This window comes from Maniola jurtina, chromosome 14 (assembly GCF_905333055.1).
Source record: "Maniola jurtina chromosome 14, ilManJurt1.1, whole genome shotgun sequence".
Lineage (NCBI taxonomy): Eukaryota > Metazoa > Arthropoda > Insecta > Lepidoptera > Nymphalidae > Maniola > Maniola jurtina.
In genome coordinates, this window is record NC_060042.1 from 9570713 (window position 1) to 9591081 (window position 20369).

The 20369-nt window shown below is 34.9% G+C and overlaps 1 protein-coding gene across 3 annotated transcripts; it reads left to right on the top strand.

The window, feature by feature from the left end:
- The first annotated feature begins 1469 nt into the window (after positions 1-1469).
- LOC123871578 lies at positions 1470-19798 on the top strand. Of its 3 annotated transcripts, none has more exons than XM_045915446.1 (4): positions 1470-1747; positions 14998-15093; positions 17987-18073; positions 18542-19798. In XM_045915446.1, the coding sequence occupies exons 2-4, from the start codon at positions 15078-15080 to the stop codon at positions 18685-18687; spliced, it is 249 nt and encodes an 82-aa protein (XP_045771402.1). In that variant the 5' UTR covers positions 1470-1747; positions 14998-15077; the 3' UTR covers positions 18688-19798. The 3 variants fall into 3 exon arrangements, with proteins under 3 accessions (XP_045771402.1, XP_045771403.1, XP_045771404.1); XM_045915447.1 differs by having other exon boundaries at positions 1470-1720; XM_045915448.1 differs by lacking the exon at positions 1470-1747 and adding an exon at positions 11003-11033.
- The last annotated feature ends 571 nt before the right edge of the window (positions 19799-20369 follow it).

The window sequence follows — 20369 nt, forward strand, 5'->3', positions numbered from 1 at the left end:
AGGCACATCCATTCAATAATTTGTGGTATTAACAACTATTTATTAATATTCTGTGGTTTACATTTCATAAAGCATTTTCTATACATAAAAGATATACTTATGAAAACAGGCTTTCCCTCTATTCGCTGTATTCAACACCCAGTTGAAAGTTTAAAAAAAACCGGCCAAGTGCGAGTCGGACTCGCTCACCAAGGGTTCCGTACTCGTTACGTATAGTAAAGGATTACTTGTGCTATAAGACCTACCTACTTGCCAAATTTCATGATTCTAGATCAATGGGAAGTACCCTATAGGTTTTCTTGACAGACAGAAACCAAAATGATCCTATAAGGGTTTCCTTTTTCCTTTTGAGGTACAGAACCCTAAAAAAGATCGAAAATTGGAATTTATAATTAGAATTGCAGCGCCACAATAGGCATCTAAAACTTACAGTTCTTAGGCTGGAGTTCGCCGAAAGCTACATAAACAACGGTTGCTAAATCAGCTGGTTATTTCGGAACCGTCGTTTAAACAACCGTTTTAATATTTACTGTTCATCACGTAAAAGTGTAGCATGGTTACTAAATCGGCGGAACACCATCTGTTCTCAGCTACGCAGCTGCTACGAACGAACGCTAAAACGCAACGCGTTAGCGAAGACACATTGTCTTTACTATTCAACACAACAAACTGTGACGCCTATATTTAGGAGCATAAAATAAAATACTTTCAACTGGAAAAGTGCAACGACACTATGGGGAAGATAAACTACACTATTGTTCTAAATTTTGCCAGGTAGTAACCGTCCCAAATTTACAACTTCGGGGCCCCGAACGTCACAGTCGTGATCATGTGTCCTGCACGTGTTGGACTGTTGATTTTTTGCTGTCGTGTTGCCGTAATTATTTGTGCGTGCATTTAAAGATGATTTTAAGAGATTCTAGTGTTTAAAATAATTTCAATATTAAAATGGAGGGCCAAAAATGTATACAAGTGATTTTTCAAGTGACGACAAGCGCATCAGTTCGGAGTTGGTTTTAAAATATCAAAATATAGTGGAAAGTAAGATAAGTAATTATTTCCAACCATTACATTAAACACTTGTTGCACGCTCCTGAAATGAACAACGCAAAGACAAATCAAAATAACCTAAATTGATCTGCACACAAAGGCATAACAGATGTAAAAATGTGGGAACCCCGGTTAAACGACCCTTCCGAGCTCGGTTAGGTAAAACGGCCGTTTTAGGGCTGCAAACCTCGGTTAGGTGCTGGTGAACAGTAAAAATCACTTAATCAGCCGGTTTTCTAATAATCAGCCGTTTTAAAAGTCGGCGAACTCCACCCTTAATCGCCTCACGGACTGTGGTCATGTTACGAGATAGTTACGAGCAACTATTTATTAATCTGTGTTGTGTACGCCTAGCACGAGGACTGAATGGAAAAGTTACACGGGAACATCTCAACGAGCGGAAAATCTAGCTGACGCTGGGCGCGGCAAACCCGGGACAAGCCGACCGATTACCAGTGCTCTCCCGGATCGCGTTCCGGACGCTCGTTCCGACAACTTCCCAAATAATACGATCCAACTTCTCCGGAACACAATGCCACACCGGAAGGCTTCGAATGTTTCCCACTGAAAAATGTGAAGTGATTGTGTTCGGGTGACCCGTATAGTAACAATAGCCGACAGTGCCCGTTGCTTGAAATATGCCGTGTGTTAAAGGATTGAACGCCGATTTGTACGTTTAAGTTTCGTTTTGGAATCGGTAATTAATTATAGTAATTGGCTTTCATTTGTATTGAACACAAGAATAAATTATCCTGATAACACTAACCTACTACCGATATATTAAGTGTATTGAATCCCACCGATTTTTAAAATAAGTTTTATCTTTTTGATTCTTTTTTAAAACACACAATATTTTGGTTCAAAATATATTTTATAAGGATTTTTTTAAGGCTGTAAATTATTTACAATCTGGATTTTTTTAGTAATAATGACGCTCGTAGACGGCTAAGTTTTTTTAATCTGGTACCTAAATAATATAGCTATAGTCTGTTTAGTAATTCTCGTCAATTGCGTTAATATTGTATCAATATTATCGTCGGCGTCGTATATAATCAATAAAATATATTTTACTGAATGCGAATATTACAAGTAACTATATGAGCTTGGTCCCTAAATGTGTGCCTAATGGTTGTATAATATGAAGACCCACGATATATTCCTCCTACAATAATGTGAAGACTACATCCATATAGGTAGTTGTACACCGGTAATACTTGACAAAATATGCATATTTCATGTTTTTTTAGCAAAAAAAGTCAAATGACATCCACAAGCATCCACATAAAAAAATAACTTTTCTGAAAATGTCCTATTATATTAAATTATTGGATGGAAGGGTGTAAGCATTTTGGCTAGTAGTTGGCACTCTTACGAACCATTTATGTCATGTAACGAGAATAAGACAAAGATTTATTACATTTTCACAGCGACCTCTTTGCTGGTTTTTCTGAATTTTGGCCTGGATCCGTTTGGCGGCTACTCTGGGCAGTAACCTAGATTTGCCTAATGTAGTACTTACCATATAAAAGGTTTTCTATGTCCACAACCCACTATTAATCCATGATAAGTGAAATGATTTCAATCCAATCGATATCCGATGGGAGCGATAGATTAATGAGCTCTCCCAGGAACAGTAGGCTTAAACTAATAGCCTAATGCAGTTCCACCGCTACGAGCTACGACTGTAGGTATCTATATTATACTGGTTGAGACGCACGACTTCGCTCGCGTGGATTATTGCTTTATAAAATTCTCGACTTAAGATTAACCTCACTACTAACTTGCAAAGCCGTTAAAGTGCGATATATTTTTCGTTTCTCTCACTAACTAGTTTATGTTAAGATTCCCAAGTTATGACCAAGCATTCGTTAAAGTGAAGAAAATAATTTCTTCGCTGGAATATTCATCATTAAGTTAGATGCAATGGGGCCCAGAACGAAATCTCATTCATGACTCCTGGACGAGTCCCACTCGAAGTCGTGGAGCATCCTGACTCCACGACTGTCTTGTCTGTCCTACCTTAAAGTGTTTTTATGAAGCGCGAAGGAAAAAACTCTGAATGAAGGGACGATGGAGCGAGTCGTCTGGCGTTACCTATTAAAAAAATACGTCCTTGTGCGATGCGCTCCTTCTGACGAATGGATAAAGTTTCTTGTACATTCTCTTCTCTTTTTTAGTATCTTCTTTTACATAGCCAAAATCGACTATTCCGCGATTACGTTAAACTAGGTAAAATTTAGAAATCCTGTACTTACCTACTTGACGTAAAGTTCCGTGCTACTGAACCCGGTAATCTTAAAATTATTTAATTAATGCCGACATTAACGTCATATGCCACAGGAGAGCTCTAATGTGCACCTCCATCTTCAGAGACGCTTTATGATGATAAGTTTCATCCAAATTACACGTACTTATTTCTAAAATGTTAACTCTATAGGACAATTAAAAATAGCAGAAAATTCACTTTCCAATTCCGGCGAAATGAAAACATAGGCACGGCCAAGTCAACCTGATAAAAAGCTTTTAAAAATAGTGTGCAATATAGCTCTGTGTTACCAGAGGGAAGGAGATATTTGGAGGTTCATAGGTACACAGAAAACAAAAACCGGCCAAGTGCGAGTCAGACTCGCGCACTGAGGGTTCCGTACTTGGGTATTTTTTCCAACGTTTTGCACGATAAATCAAAAACTATTATACATAAAAATAAATAAAAAAGGTAAATCCCTTTCATATGATACCCCACTTGGTATAGTTATCTTACTTTGAAAATTGAAACACATTTTAATTTTTTTTAATGATATAACCACAAATTCGCGGTTTTCAGATTTATTCCTGTACTTGTGCTATAAGACCTACCTACCTATAGGTTTTCTTGACAGACACGACGGACGGACGGACGGATGGACAGACAGACAGACAACAAAGTGTTCCTATAAGGGTTCCGTTTTTCCTTTTGGGGTACGGAACCCTAAAAAACCCTAAACTTCGGCCCGTTCAGATTTTTTTAGATCTTTTGGCTCCTGCTTAAAAATTCTATGCATGCCTCTTCGCTAGCGGACGTTAGCTAGCCAGCTTACACGCTTTTCTCGATACAACGTGAAAACCTAGTATATGTTGGTAAAAAATTTGATGGCCCTATATATAGAAACGACGTTTGATGGCTCCTTATTTGTTACCCTTGTGTACCTATTAAGGTCCACCATGTATGTATATTCATAACTACATAGCTCACTTTTATGACCATATACTACTTTCATTTTATTTATTTTCTACGAGAGTCATTAATATTTTATTACGAAACAAGTTATAACCATAAAGCTGGATTATTAAATTTTTGAAATCTGTGCTCAAGCACCCATTAAAATTTTATGTCTAACGGAGTACCTACTTGTGAGCAACTACATAAATATCGCGTGGAATGGAATACATCACTATTTTGTTGAAACAATTGGATTTAAGGCACTCTTCAAATGAGAGGTAGGTACGGCGTACACACCTTTTATTTAAACCATGTATTTCTACATGACTGCATGTAACTAACCCCTTTCAACGAATATATGTCCACCCTATCAGCTTTCTCTAAACAACAACTTAATGATTAAATTATTGGATAACTGTCTACTATAAAACTTACAGACAGTGTAAGTTTAGAAATTTTACAAAGGTCGTACCCAAAGATTTTTGTTTCTGAGATATAAACCTACTTACTGGATTAAGTATATTTTTGTCCAAATTACGGTTAGGTACTTAAGTAAATAAATTGGATAGTTAGGGTTACCCTTAGAATTTAGTTGGAAGATGAATGAGAGAGAGTTACGAGCGACGTTAATTATATGTTTCTTTAATTAGTAACAGTCGTTAGTATGCCGCCAGAAGAACAGACATTACTTAGGTACTTGTATTGACGGCTGTTTATGAAAAACTTGGGGTTTCTTATGTACCACACAAATATAAAAAGCTGTTTTAAATTGTTGAAATTTTCTTTACTATTTGACTATACACCAACAGTAAAAGCACATTTTGTATATTATATTTTTTTCATATTTTTAATTCACTAGCCGATGCCCGCGACTTCGCCCGCGTGGATTTATGTTTTTTGAAATCCCGCGGGAACTCGTTGATTTTCCGGGATAAAAAGTAGCCTATGTGCTAATCCAGAATATTATCTATCTCCATTCTCAATTTCAGCCAAATCCGTCTAGTAGTTTTTGCGTGAAGGAGTAACAAACATACACACACACACACACACACACACACACACACACATACAAACTTATAATATTATCGCCTTTATAATATTAGTGTGATTATTTAGTACACCATAAGGGGGAAAAATATATAACACTTATTTACTTATAATAAAATATATAATATGCTGGAAACGCGTTAATACTGAAACTGTGGTAAATCCTCAGATTTTCTAGTAAAACTTATGATTTACTGTCTTAAAGTTATAGTCCGAAGTATTCTGTGATAATCGTTCTTTTTCTACCTGTTACTAGCATTCACAGAAAACATATTTGAAACCAACTTAAACCATATGCATACTTCCCATTCGTTTGTAAACTAATAGAGATGGGATTTTACAGTAAAGAAGTAACCGAACATACATAATATCTGCTTATTCAAAAATACGTTCAAGTGTGCAACTTTTATAAAATATCAACGTTTTATAGGCGTGATTTAAGTAATATAACCAGATCTAAGATTTCTTTTGCTCAAGCATCATTCTTCAAAATACGGCATGAATCACTTTGATTGGGTATTAGAGAAACAATGTTTTCTAAATTGGCTGGATAATCTAATTCTAGCGAGCACAGTTTCTGGCAGGTTACTTCGACCGCAACGACTTCCTTCCCTAGCGGCCAAGAAAGCCTACTGTGAAGCGATTTGGCGTTCCAATTGGGATCTATTTGAAACTAATTATGCCAACCGTCAGGAAACCATCATGATCGGCTATCGTGATTGTCGCAAATTAGCCTTATCTATCTAACTTCTAGTTACTCAAGTCCAGTTGCATAAACGTTGGTTAAAGTAGCATTACGGTTAGCGTTAAGTTTTTACCGCCAATAAAAAGCAAAGTAGATTGCACAAGTAGGTACATATTCATACTTAAATGATTGAGCTTAATAACAAATCCCTTGTACAATCCATTTTGCTTTTATTATTTAACCGCAGCCGTACTTAACGTTTTAACTATCTATCATGCAACTCAGCACAGCAAAATTTTAGCCAACAATCTAAATGACGGTTTTTAGGGTCAAATATGTGTATGCTTCGATTCTCACGACAGAACAGGGTCTTAGTCGTAATTTTTTTTTCTACTATATAATGCCCACGATTTCCTCCGCGTGGATACATGTTTTGTAAAAATCCTGCAGGAACTTTTTGTTTTAATTCAGTGTGTAAGCTATCTTCGTTCCGAATTTCAGCCAAATCGGTTCAGTCATTGTGGCGTTAAGATGTATCTTTCACATTTATCTGGATCAAAGAAATTCGAGCGTCACGGAAAGTCGAGAAGACATAAAATACCCATCAACTAAGAAAATTTATCATGAGACCGTAATTAATTTCACCGTAATTTGAGTGAAACCATCGGCGAAAGCTATCGTAAGTAATCATACCCAACTAATTACCCCATTATAAGTGTTACGTTTCAAGTAGCAAAGTGGTTATTCTCGACATTAATTACTTCAATACCGGGAGGCAATCGATTTCTGATTTAGCTTTAGTCTGCAATTTGGTCTTGGTGTTTATTTCATAAATGTGTTTTATGTAATTTTTCTAAGTATCTATATTTGTTAAGTATTTGTCTGACCCTCCATACGCCCTCCGGCATAAAAAAAAACAGTTAAAAATCACTACCCATATTATGAATTCGCAAGTGTGTTTGTTTGTTTATTGGTTTGTCCTTCAATCATACTGCAACGGATCTTTTGCATGAATATAGTTACAGACCTGGAGAGTGACAAAGCCAACTTTTTATCCAAATAAAGATTAACCACAGGATTTATGTGGAAGTTAACGTGAACGAAGTCGCGGGAGTCAGCTAATCCTCAACTAAGGAAATAGAACTTGAAACGCAATCGTTTAGCTGATTGTGAACATCAAGTAATCACTTTCTCTAGAAATTATCTCAACTCATCCTCAAACCAAACAGGAATATCGATTTGATCTTATCATTAGGGAGCCGTGAAAGCGCACCACTTTCTCACCCTCACAATTTTGAAGAGAGATTTTGTGAATTCTAAAACATTTCATTTCTATAGAAATATTCTTGTACAATACTTCGTCCCTGATCCAGATTGGAAGCTTTGCCAACGCAGAAGGGACGACAAAAATAATAGCTCATCCTTACCAAATTTTACTGTCGTAGCAGAAATGGCTTCGTGTTGTTGATAGGTAGATATGATATTATGATGCTCGAAATGTGCTCTAACGCTCAAGTATTTCATAAAGATTAAGGGTAGATTCCATGTGCATAATATGATGCCCACGACTTTGCCCGCGTGGATTACAATTTTCAAAAACCCCCGTGTAAACATTGTGATTTTTCGGGATAAAAATTACTTTTTACATGTCATCTCTAGATCTTTAACTATACTATGCAAAATATCACATTGATCTATCGCTACGCTATGGCGTAAGACAAACCAACAAAAACTTGTGAGCAAATTTCGCATTTATGGTATAAATGATGCAACGGTTTCAAATTTTACCCGTATCATCTGGATGCATGAAATGCCACCGTATCCTGTTTTGCTCAATCTTTGCTACCGCGCGAGTGCACAATGTGAAATTAACTTCCGTTTCTACAAAGTTATACAATGTTACTAACTCATTACTCCGAGTTTAGTATCTTTGACAAAATATGTATAAGTAATAATAAAAGGCAACAGAATTATTTTCACCAACGGTGAGAGTCTATAGTGGTTAAAGCCTATAGCATCCTATTTTGGATGTCAAAGATACTTACTATCCTTGCTGTCTAAATTTTCCGAGAAACGTGCGTTTTGAGCAGTTAAGTTAACAAAAATATCGTGTGGAAACTTGCATGTCTGATAGTTTCCTTCAGGTTGCGTCAAATTAACCAGCATGGTGGTTATGGTGTAAATCCTTCTCATTCTGAGACCAGACCCGTGCTCAGTAATGAGCCGTCAATGGGCTGAGATTATGACCAGCTGATGCGTAGGTATATTACAATAATAATTATTATGTCCTTGTAATTATTTTTCTCAAAATTTTTCGTTCAAAGTGTTCGAAGTCTGTCTATTGATGTACTCGTAAGTTGTGTTTTTGTGTGAAAGAGAATTGGTTCATTCTTATATTGACTCGGCGCGCTGTAGGTATTTCAATGCTCAGCGTTTACTTTTTATTTCTCTTTTTTTTTTGTTTGACTGATTGAAGTAAAATATATCCATATATCATGCTATGATGAAATAGATCGACAGTCTTCAAGTAGCAAAAAAAACGTAGAAATTGTTCAGAAAATGTACACATAATACAATATTATATTTTATATTTCTTTTCACGCGCAAACGTACACAAACACGCACACACACACACACACACACACACACACACACACACACCACACACACACACACACACACACACACACACACACACACACACACACGCGCTACACAAAGCTCTTAGAATTCTAACTATCTATCTTTAAATATTAAGTACTCACATCTTTTAAATTTAAATAAAATAAAATTATTATAAGTGGTTTTATTATATTGTGCTGTACATTATATTATGGGAAGACACTGCCTCCTGAAACACAGTTTTCACTTCATCAGGAGGCAGGGCCTCACACCAAAGTCTGTAAATAATGTTCTGCTAAGATAATAAAGATTTATTATTATTATTATTCGAAATTATATGTTTGTGGGAATGTATTGCAGCAAACGTGTTAAATTTGTTATACCAAAGCTCGCATAACTATGATTGGCTTCTAAATAATGTGGTTGTATCTGCAGAACATACCCAATTTGCATTCTACGATCCAACTGTACCATTTCTACGATGTCTCACATTGCTGGTATACTCAATTTTAGCTATGACTAGCTGATGCCCGCGACTTCGTTTGCGTGGATGTAGGTTTTTTTAAATTTCCGTGGGAACTCTTTCATTTTCCGGGTTAAAAAGTAGCCTATGTGCTAATCCAGGGTATAATCTATCTCCATTCTAAATTTCAGCCCAATCCATCCAGTAGTTTTTGCGTGAAGGAGTAACAAACATACACACACACACACACACACATACAAACTTTCTCCTATAAAATATTAGTGTGATGATGGGTACGAGACGGGGGGACGCTCGCACACCCGCACAGTCGCGAACTATAGTAATGTAACATACGTCATTTCCGTAGCCTTGTAGACACGTAGCCATCTCGTAGCGTCGTAGCGCCGTAGCGACGTAGTATATCCGGCGTAAACCGTGCCACATGGTACACCGTTTATCTTTCAATCAATTAAAAATTAGTTTCTACTTTTCATTTTAGTTATCTACTTATACGGTATATTTTTTTGCTTAAAAGTGAAATTGTTATCAATATTGGTAAAATTATGTAGTTTTTTGTAAGTATGTGAGTTTAACCCTAATTTTAAAATACTACTGAAAACTACATTTCATTTATTATTCAATATTCGTGTCGGAAATCAAATATTTGTAGAGTCCATTTGCTAGCAATATTCTTAAAAGTTTAGGACCAGTTTGATGAACTAAAAACTAACGTAACTCTCTACGTGATCAAAATTTCACTCTCTTTTAATGGATCGTTGGACGAATACGAATATATTTTAACCAGTACTTTATGTAAAAGTACACACAAACCACAGACTCCGTTACCAAATTCAAACCGCACAACTTTCCACAAACTTTTTGGCAGTCTGGAAATGTTGCTTCCCACATTAACATGTGAGTCGTTTTGAAAATGAAGCAGACATCGCAATTGCTACCACAAATAGTTTTTAAATTATGCTACCTATCTTAAAACATAAAATACGAAAGGCATAAAAGTAGAAACCCCTACCTAAAAGTAGAAATCGAACACTAAAAGAAAAATGGAGTCAACAGTGCTGAATAGGAAGGATATTGGATTGTTTGTGAAAACATATATATCTACGTTCAATTTATTGAACTCGTTCCTTCTCAACGTGTTTATTTATTAAAACTTGACTCTACCCCTATTATCTTTCACCCCTATATCAAAATAATAATACAATCATTTTGTACCTATGGTTAGATAAGTCAATATCAGTTGCTATAAATTGTACTCAGTGAAAAAACCCATTTGTGGCCATTACACAGGTCATAAAACCATAACTGCTTCTGCACGATCGTTCTCATAATGAAGAAGTATGAGAAGAAAATATTGATAAAAACAAAACGATTTTATTTTCTACAAACAGGGTTGAACGTTGAGTAGATATTAGAGTGTATTCCGCTTTGTAAATATAGCAAACAATGGTTCCATTTATGCAACAATAAAAAATTCTTTGAAATAAAAAGTAAGTAGCTAAGTTCAAACACTAAAATTCTCAAACAGATTCGGATTTGTAAAAAAAGTTGGAATAACACCTAGGTATATCACACAAGCTATATCGTCTGTATTATCATTTAATACCACACCTTCTTCCTGTCCTTATATCCACGCTATGTGAGATCGGCACAATATGTCTTCTTACGCTCGCATCTGTCATCCGTCAACGCATTGTCCACCCCTTTTACACGCATATCCTCTTCCATGCAATCCATCCATCTTTCCTTTGGGTCTCTCTCCTTTTTTTCCTTCCACATGCATATTTATATATTTATTTCTTACAACGTTACCTATATTAGAATGCTTACGAACTAGCAGGTTACAAAGTAGTAGAAATAAGATTACAATTAGTAAAATATCCCTATAAACGAAACAGTTACAGAAACACCACAGCCGAAGCTGAACAAAAGAAACTACGCTTTCAAAGGTAAATGCTTTCTTTGTGAAACTGACTACTAGTTATTATACAATCAAACCAGTCCGCAATCCGCAGTGGCTGTTTGTTTAATGAGCAAAATGAGGAGCTAGAATTCGACTGTTATTAGACCAAATATGGACCAAAGAGCTCGTCTATATATATACGTGAATAGATAATGTATGTATAATAGTCGTAATTTTACTTAGCTTCAAATTGTGTTAATTAACAAAGTGGAAAATTAGAATCTGCTGATCAGACATTACGCAAGCACCGTACTTACGCGACGCAAGCAACACATTTTCCAAGTATTTTTTCTGTTCTAAGCGGGGAAGCAAATTATCGCATCTTGCCTCTACCTCCACAATGTAAAGTACAAAATGCTTATCTAGAAGAAAAACGTTCGCGATTTTTTTTAGGGGGAAGAAATGTACGTTTTACTTGGTGGAGATACAGATCAATATATTATATTTTAAAAAAATGCTTTTTCTCGCTGCCGATGTGAATCAACCTTAAAAATGTAAATGACGTCATCAGTAGGTTTTCCGCTCGAACCGCATATCACCATCCATATTATAAATGTGAAAGTGTCTTTGTTTGTTGGTTTTTAGCATGTATATAGGCTACTTTTTATCTTGGATGATCAAAAACCCACGGGACTTTTAATAACCTAAATAGAAGCGAATAAGTCCAGGCATCAGTAAGTGCTCAATAAATGCAGAGTATTGCTGATTTTACTGCGCGTTATATGAAATCAGCTTTACAAACTGCAAAAATACGGCATCTAGTGAAACCTGCTCAATGTTCGTTCTTGACTTACAAGTGTTAATTATAAATTTATAACACCCCCGACAAGTGAAGGTAACAGTAATTAGAAAAGAGCTGATAACTTTCAAACGGCTGAACCGATTTTCTTGGATTATAGCTAAGAACACTCTCAATCAAGCCACCTTTTAAACAAAAAAAAACTAAATTAAAATTGGTTCATTAGTTTAGAAGCTACGATGCCACACACAGGTACACAGATACACGCGTTAAACTTATAACACCCCTCTTTTTGAGTCGGGGGTTAAAAAGTAAAAGGTTTATTACCCAAGACATCGGCGCTAAGTAAATTCGTATGTAGGTGCCAGTCATTTGTCGCTACATTGAGCCTATAATGACGACCCACACACTAATAAATCTGCCTCCCGCATTTCGGTAGTAAAAGCCTTTGGAAAGAGTATCTACCTAAACGCAAATAAGGGATCTTAAATTACGTAGGTATTACGTAGCATAACGATTTTCGTGTTTTGAAAATAAAACTATGTAGTTAAATTGCATTATCGATGAATTTATTGAAAGAGAGATTCTCCATCATCACCATCACCGGCTCATTACTGAGCACGGCTCTCCTCTCAGAATGAGAGGGTTTAGTAAAGTCCACCACGCTGGCTCAGTGTGGATTGGCAGACTTAACAGACCTTTGAGAACATTTTGGAGAACTCTCAGGTGTGCAGGTTTCTGTGCGATGTTTTCCTTCACCGTTAAAGCAAGTGATATTTAGTTGCTTAAACTACTCGTAACTAAAATAACTCATGTGTTTTTTGTGAAGTTTATGTTTTATATTTTAGAAAATACTCTTATATGTTAAAAAATTGATATTTTTAACAAAATACATCACATATAAAGGCGAAAGTGTGTGTGTGTGTATTTTTGTTACTCCTTCACGCAAAAACCACTGGACGGATTTGGCTGAAATTCAGAATGGAGATAGATAATATCCTGGATTAGCACATAGGCTACTTTTTATCCCGAAAAATTAAAGAGTTCCCACGGGATTTCGAAAAATCTAAATCCACGCGGACGAAGTCGCGGGCATCAGCTAGTAATTTATATGAAATTCTTGAACGACGTATACACCTATAGAGATAATGTTAATTTCATTGTTAAATATTTCAACCATTTTGAGATAAAATTGCGTTTGTTGTGCGCACCTCGCTTGATAGACCTCATCAATCTCACAGAGTTGAGCGGTTTATGGATCCGAGGAGGTTATGATAACGACGACACGGGTAGAGTACCTATGTTGCAAAAAACATATACACAGTTTAAAAATCTTTGCAATATTACAAAATATAAAACGTTTAATTAAAATTAAATTTATAATTTTTTTTTAACTAGCTGATGCCCGCGACTTCGTCCGCGTGGATTTAGGTTTTTCGAAATCCCGTGGGAACTCTTTGATTTTCCGGGATAAAAAGTAGCCTATGTGTTAATCCAGGATATTATCTATCTGCATTCTGAATTTCAGCCGAATCCGTCCAGTGGTTTTCGCGTGAACAAGTAACAAACATACACACACACACACACACACACACACACACACATACAAACTTTCGCTTTTATAATATTAGTGTGATTCTTTTCTTTCTCAATTCTTTTTTCAATAGAATGCGTGTACCATCAGGTTGTTTTGGGTAAGATCGGGGGTGGATTACAGTGTAGTGAACCGTTTTGACTTTTAAGTTATACACAATAATATAATATAACATGTACAGTAAATAAAATACCACATTGAAGTTTATTTTCGGAAATATAACATCGCGGAAATTATTTTTTGCTTTTATTTATGTAGCCCTCGCTGTCACGATAATAAAGAAAATGTGTACGATTAAAAATCAGTATTGTTTCGAAAATAGCACCGCATCAGCTCGTGGCTGTGATAATGCCAATAGGTAGGTATTGCAAAATCTGTGGCGAAATCCTGCCACTGTGGAATCAATTGACGCTGCCATCCAGTGATAAACAACAGCTGGTTTGATTGTAAATGGTCGTAGCAATCATGAATTTTGTGAAGAATCACAAAAATCTTTGTTATATCTATTCTTCTTCCTTTACAATCTCCCCCACTGCCAATATGAGATCTCTCCTCTTCTTATCTTTTTATTTTTACTGTTACGTACTAATTTTTGGTACGAATAAATAAATGAAATAAAATTAAAAACGTTTTAAAGTTGACTTGTATCTACATCGCGCGTCGCAATAAGCATTAAGTACAATAAAAATTATAGGTAACCTAACCTAATTAGTGTACAAATCATGCCCTCGTAGAATGGCGTCAAAAATAATTTCCGCGCTCACCAACCAGGCTGATTCTTTGCGCAAAAAAATGAACCAATCTTTCTATCACTAAAAGAAGCAATCAATGGCGGTGAAATTACTTGTAAGAGATAAAAACAGCTTTTCTAAATATTGTAAGAGCCGAATACTCTGAATACTTTTTCAACGGAAAAGGTTTGATGTTGAATGTGTATTAGGCCTTGGCCTTACCTAAAAATTAAAATAATTCACGAGAAAAAGAGAATGCGAAGCTACCTCTCCCATTTGGTACCGGAATATTTTAGAAAACCGGAACATTTTCGGCGTAATATTTTTTCTTTTTAGCTACACATTCTACATTCTACATTTTTAGTCATTTTCTTGTTTAAGGAGAAATTATCAGCGATAAAGTAGACGTTATAAATAATACTTATATAACTAACTCTACGTGCTCACGTTTTGGTTTAATATTAGGTAGGTACGAGTATGTATAGAGGAAATAATTGCTTGGTTGTACTTAATTTAATTGATAAACTCTGAAAGAACTGAATTTTAATAATTCTTTCACATTAGAAAACTACTTACTTTATCAAGAAGAAACATAAGCTATACATCACATAATATGTGCCATGGAAAATCGCGGGCAAAATATAATAAGAAGTAGAAACGATTGGTTTTGTAAATTCCTTAGCCAATTTGGAAAATAATGTTTGGTTAGGTTATACTGTCTAAATCCCTAGATTAAATGAAACTTATAAGTACTAACATTGTTGGAACTGGCCAACAATGATAAGACCATTCTACCATCATTCGAGTGCCTACTTTTATGATTTTTTATAATACTTATATTGAAAAAAAGTAATGTTTATTTACAAGAAATTATTAATTGTTCCAGGAATCTTAAAATTTGGATGTAATGTAAGCTGTGGGAAAAAGAAAACTTAGGACAAAGGACCAGATTGAAAAATCTTCAAAATGGCAATCATAATAAGTAAGTCAATAATTGCACTATTACCTGTGCTAGTACCTATCGGATTACGTCATTCAGTACTAATTACTCTTGGTAATAATGTTATCAATTTATGTAAACGGATGTCTATCTATTGTACACTAATATATTCTAATTAACTGCGTTAAACTTGCTCGTGTTTAGCTTACACTTTTCGGCCATCAATAATTTCATGTTGCAGTCTGTTGCAGTATCAGCACAATATGAGTTAAGTAATTAATAAGACCTTGTTTACACTGCGTGCAGAAAATCTAAATACAAAATCACCAATTAAATATTTTTCTGTCATTATTTAATCCATACTGAAATTCATTTGGTCTAAGTATCTTAAAACAAGTGCGAGAGCAGCGATGCGCAATGGCAACATTACAACCAGACGTTATTACAACCAGACACCAAATGCGCGCTTACCCGTGTACGATTTGTAATGATTAAAGAAGCTCGTCGCACGCATAACTCAAACGTGCGCCCCACAGTGTAAACACCTACCTACGAGTACATAATAATAGTTCCTTGCACATTTTTTACAACTTCTAGGAACCATGTTGTTTTTTCAAACATTTCGTTCTGAATTAATCTTTAGAAACAATATTCCAAACTAGGATTTCCAACGGCTTTGAAAAAGTCTTTTACAAAAAGCTTCATTATTTTATAATAGCAAGGAAAGCATTTTATACTTTTGTAAAATGATTACCTACGGCCTCCAATGATAACGCCTACCTACCTGCTTAGTAAGTAATAGGCATAGGATACAAAAGCACTATAAATAATTAGTGGAATCAGACTCCCTCATCCCTAAGAAAACATTTCAACTTTCTCATTATAATCCTCCACTTGAATTGACGGGATAAATTCAACACTTTATTAGAGTAGACGGCGAGCTTCTGCCGCTGTATAAGCTTTGTGATTTCTTTTTTAATTGAAATTGCGACGGATATTAAGAGAATACCTTTATCTAGTTTAATCGTTTCTAGGTTTCAAATAAAGTGCTTACTTGTTTGAACGATTCAGAAACAGAATAACAGAGTCAAACGATGCTTTGCGACCGTTTCTATTCATAGAATATATTATTGTGTTCGGGGTTTTTGAAATAGCCACATCAAGGTTACAACGATCGTATGTAATAATCGGGTAGTCTCCAACGATCAAATACTGTAACGTCGCACTTACTAAATATTACATACCATGCCAGCCAACGAGCAAAAACGGTACATAATAATATACAGGGTGGTCAAAAAGTCGTGGATCAAACGCAATAGGGAGATAGAGGAGGTGATTTCCAGCAAAAAACATTTCGACAGCATGGCCATATTTAAATTGCCCTAAAAGTTATGAATATTTTTGGGTTTTTTTAAAAAATACCAAATTCTTTTACAATGAGACTAATAAAAAAAAATGTAACAAAAAAACAATAAAACAAATGATGTTGTGTCATTACTAGATAATGTATCAGCACTACAAAAGTTCTTTTGAGGCTCTGGGTACCAAATTACAAGAGCAATTAATTTTTTTCTGAAACTTTTAAAGCGTTACCAAAAATTAAATGTCGCTTTAAGAGCGCACTGTGAAAAAAAAATGTACTACGGAAAAGTGACCCTATATCAGGAAAACTTGCCGATTTAATGCCAATTCAAATGAGGTATAACACATTACCCTTTGTTTTATAATTCTGGTTTTATAATCGTTTTTTCATATCAAGGTGCAAATTTCAGCAGGTTAGTTTAATTCAAAATAATTTTGAAGATTATCATGCTGCTAGTTAAACTGCTAGTTTTTTGTACGTTGGAATGCTAAAAACATCACTGTGCTTGTCACACTTAAAATTTGTGAAAAAAAAAACATAAACTCTTTACTACCACCACGTACCAGAACTACCCAGAACGCCCGTCTTGCAAGTAGTTCATCTTTTCTAGGAAACAAAAGGATAAAGAAACTATGCCTCTCTTTCGCACTAATCATCCTTTCTATTTGCGTTGTTGGAATAAGGAAGAATGATTAGTGTGAAAGAGAGGCATAGTTTCTTTATCCTTTTGTTTCCTAGAAAAGTTGAACTACTTGCAGGACGGGCGTTCTGGGTAGTTCTGGCACGTGGTGGTAGTGAAGAGTTTCTGTTCTTTTCACTAAGTGTGAGAAGCACAGTGATGTTTTTAGCATTCCAACGTACAAAAAACTAGCAGTTTAACTAGCAGCATGATAATCTTCAATTTTTTTTTGAATTAAACTAATCTACTGAAATTTGCACCTTGATATGAAAGAACGATTATAAAACCAGAATTATAAAACAAAGGGTAATGTGTTATACCTCATTTGAATTGGCATTAAATCGGCAAGTTTTCCTGATATAGGGTCACTTTTCCGTAGTACATTTTCTTTTTCACAGTGCGCTTTTAAAGTGACATTTTATTTTTGGTAACGCTTTAAAAGTTTTGGAAAAAAATTAATTGCTCTTGTAATTTGGTACCCAGAGCCTCAAAAGAACTTTTGTAGTGCTGATACATTATCTAGTAATGACACAACATCGTTTGTTTTATTGTTTTTTTGTTACATTTTTTTTTATTAGTCTCATTGTAAAAGAATTTGGTATTTTTAAAAAAAACCCAAAAATATTCATAACTTTTAGGGCAATTTAAATATGGCCATGCTGTCGAAATGTTTTTTGCTGGAAATCACCTCCTCTATCTCCCTATTGCGTTTGATCCACGACTTTTTGACCACCCTGTATATGTACGAATAAATAGCTTTTTTAGCGAATCAAAGCGCTCGTGCATTTCTGAACACGGTAACGGCTCCATTATATTATTTTGTCTATCAGTCTCCAAGAATCAATTCATATATTTCTTTTGTTAGATATTTTCTTTATTTGTTTTGTATACAGGGGCAAGTGTGTTGGTGCTGGCCACGATGGGCGGCGTGTCCGCCAGAGTCGCCGGCAAGATGGGTGGCTATTCAAACAAAATGGGTGGTTAGTTCATTTATTTATTACATTGAATTATTATTTAAGATCCAATATAACAAACGGTATCACATGCGACACGATAGCCTTCAGACAATGGCAAGTCAAACTAAAAGTTTTATCCCTAGGAGCATCGTTAGAGATAATTAAATATTGGCAAAGTTTGCTAACTTTGCGGACTTACTTTTAAGAGTTTATTGAAGTGAAAACTTCTTAAGCCGCCTTCGGCGATTTTTGGATGGGATTTCGGTCGCGTCACCGACGTAGTTACATACACCATTAATAGTGCTCAGAGTGTCGACAAATGTAATAACTGAACTTATGCTAATAGTTCTAATTTTTGATACAAGTTGAAAATCCAAAAAGATGCACTGTTAGTTAATTCATAGTTTTAAGTTTTTTCTTTCGGAAGTTCCCACTAACTGCTAATTTTTTTTTTAATGTGGCATTCTGTAACAATGTTTATTTGTGTTGTAGGGAAATCGACAAGTGGTATCAACGAAGAGATCATCTGGATCAGCATAAGCATGGCGATTGCGATAGCAGTGCTTATAGCAATCGCTCTCTGCTACATCTTGAAAGAGAAGTGCACGAGACGGGCGGCGTACCGCGAGCAATCGTGACGATACAAAGAGGAGTTCGCGAGGCATGCCCTCACGGACTCCATTGCTGAGCTTGAGTTTCCCGCCTATACCCTCTACCCACAGTATTCTCCGGATGGAACTGAGTACTTTTATAATTTTCATCGTTTTTCTTACTTGAGGGACAGTTTCAAATTGCCTCCAAAAGATTATCTCGACGAGTTCGCAAAAGACTATCCATTGTGTGAAAAAGACGTTTATATCAATGCGTGATCAGCAGCGTAGATTCGTGTAAAGTGGTTCAATGAATTTGTTGTAGGACATAAATATAAATATTTGTATATTCTATGCCAGACGTAACTTTGAATTTATTTAAATAGCTAAATAATTAATGTGTAGATACGAAATGTAGGTGTATGTGTAGATGATAGTCATTGATGTTAGTCAAATGGTAATTCGAAGTGAATGTGAAATGTATTAATATATTTACAATTAAATGCATGAATGAATACGAATGTACTGCTACCGTTTGTACATCTTTTGTAATACATTGAGATCCGAACTGTGATAGATGTGGATGTAAAATTAGTTTTCTGCGACGAATATTAGATATGAATTATATTTATTTATATGACATAACTAACTCTGATACTTATAACAGAATATACCTATAAATATATTTTTTCTGGACTTAATAATTAATATTCTATCAAGAAGGCTAGATTGCCCATAATTACTTATTTAGTTAGTAAAGGCAAGATGTACTTTATGGAACCTCAATTCGCAAAAACTTGGAATTACTCCTTATTTTCGCAAACAAACTTTTATCGCTGATTATATTATTGGGCTGGAAATAATATTAATAAGGTAATTTTGGCAAAAGTTTATCGATAAATTCAATTCGCTTAATGCCTACAGGATAATTTGATTTTTAATAAACATTGTATAGCAGGTGAATAGTTACACACCAATTTCACTCTTTCATCACTCGTTTAAAACATAAAAAAGTATGGCATAACTTCACAAACGCTATACAACGTTTATTACAGGTAATTGTACAAATAATAATGATTATTATTTTTTATTAGTTTTTTTCGAATATGTATAAGCTCAAACTTTTGATAAACATTATTTTCTTTGCGATGTATAATGATAAAAAGAATTTTCATCATTTTACATTTATTAGTTAGATACAAACTATTAAAAGCTTAATAGTAACGAAATGAACGCTATATTTTACTAAAGCTTCTTTATTATAAATAAAATTTCCAATAACATTCGTTTTTGCTACTAACATTCAAATAAATATAATATTTTCAAATCTATCTGTTCTATGTGTGACAACCAAATATATAAAGATAAAACATTCATTAAATAATTCGATAAAAGAATCGAATAAAATGTGCATATCGTCTTTTATTTTTTCTGTTAATTATTTCACACTTTACTTATTTTTTTAACTTGGCAAGATAAGAAAGTAATAATGATGAAGAAATTAAACAAAATAGCACTGAAATTCGGATCAAGTTTTTACATTATTATAAGTAAGTATAATTTTTTCAAAGAGTCAAGGCAATTTTTGTGTTGGTGTAAACAAATTGATATACAAACATCAACCTTTAAATTTTTTATAATAGTAGGGATGAGATAATAATAACGAATATCTCAGCAAGTTGCTAGCAGCGCCTTACGTCTAGCATCTCTTTGTGAAGTGGAAAGTGCTC

What these genes read in the sequence shown, in the direction of transcription:
- LOC123871578 (XM_045915446.1), top strand. An exon ending in CTATTCAAACAAAATGGGTG is followed by an intron (nt 18,074 to 18,541) that starts GTTAGTTCATTT and finishes TTTGTGTTGTAG; the next exon opens with GGAAATCGACAAGTGGTATC.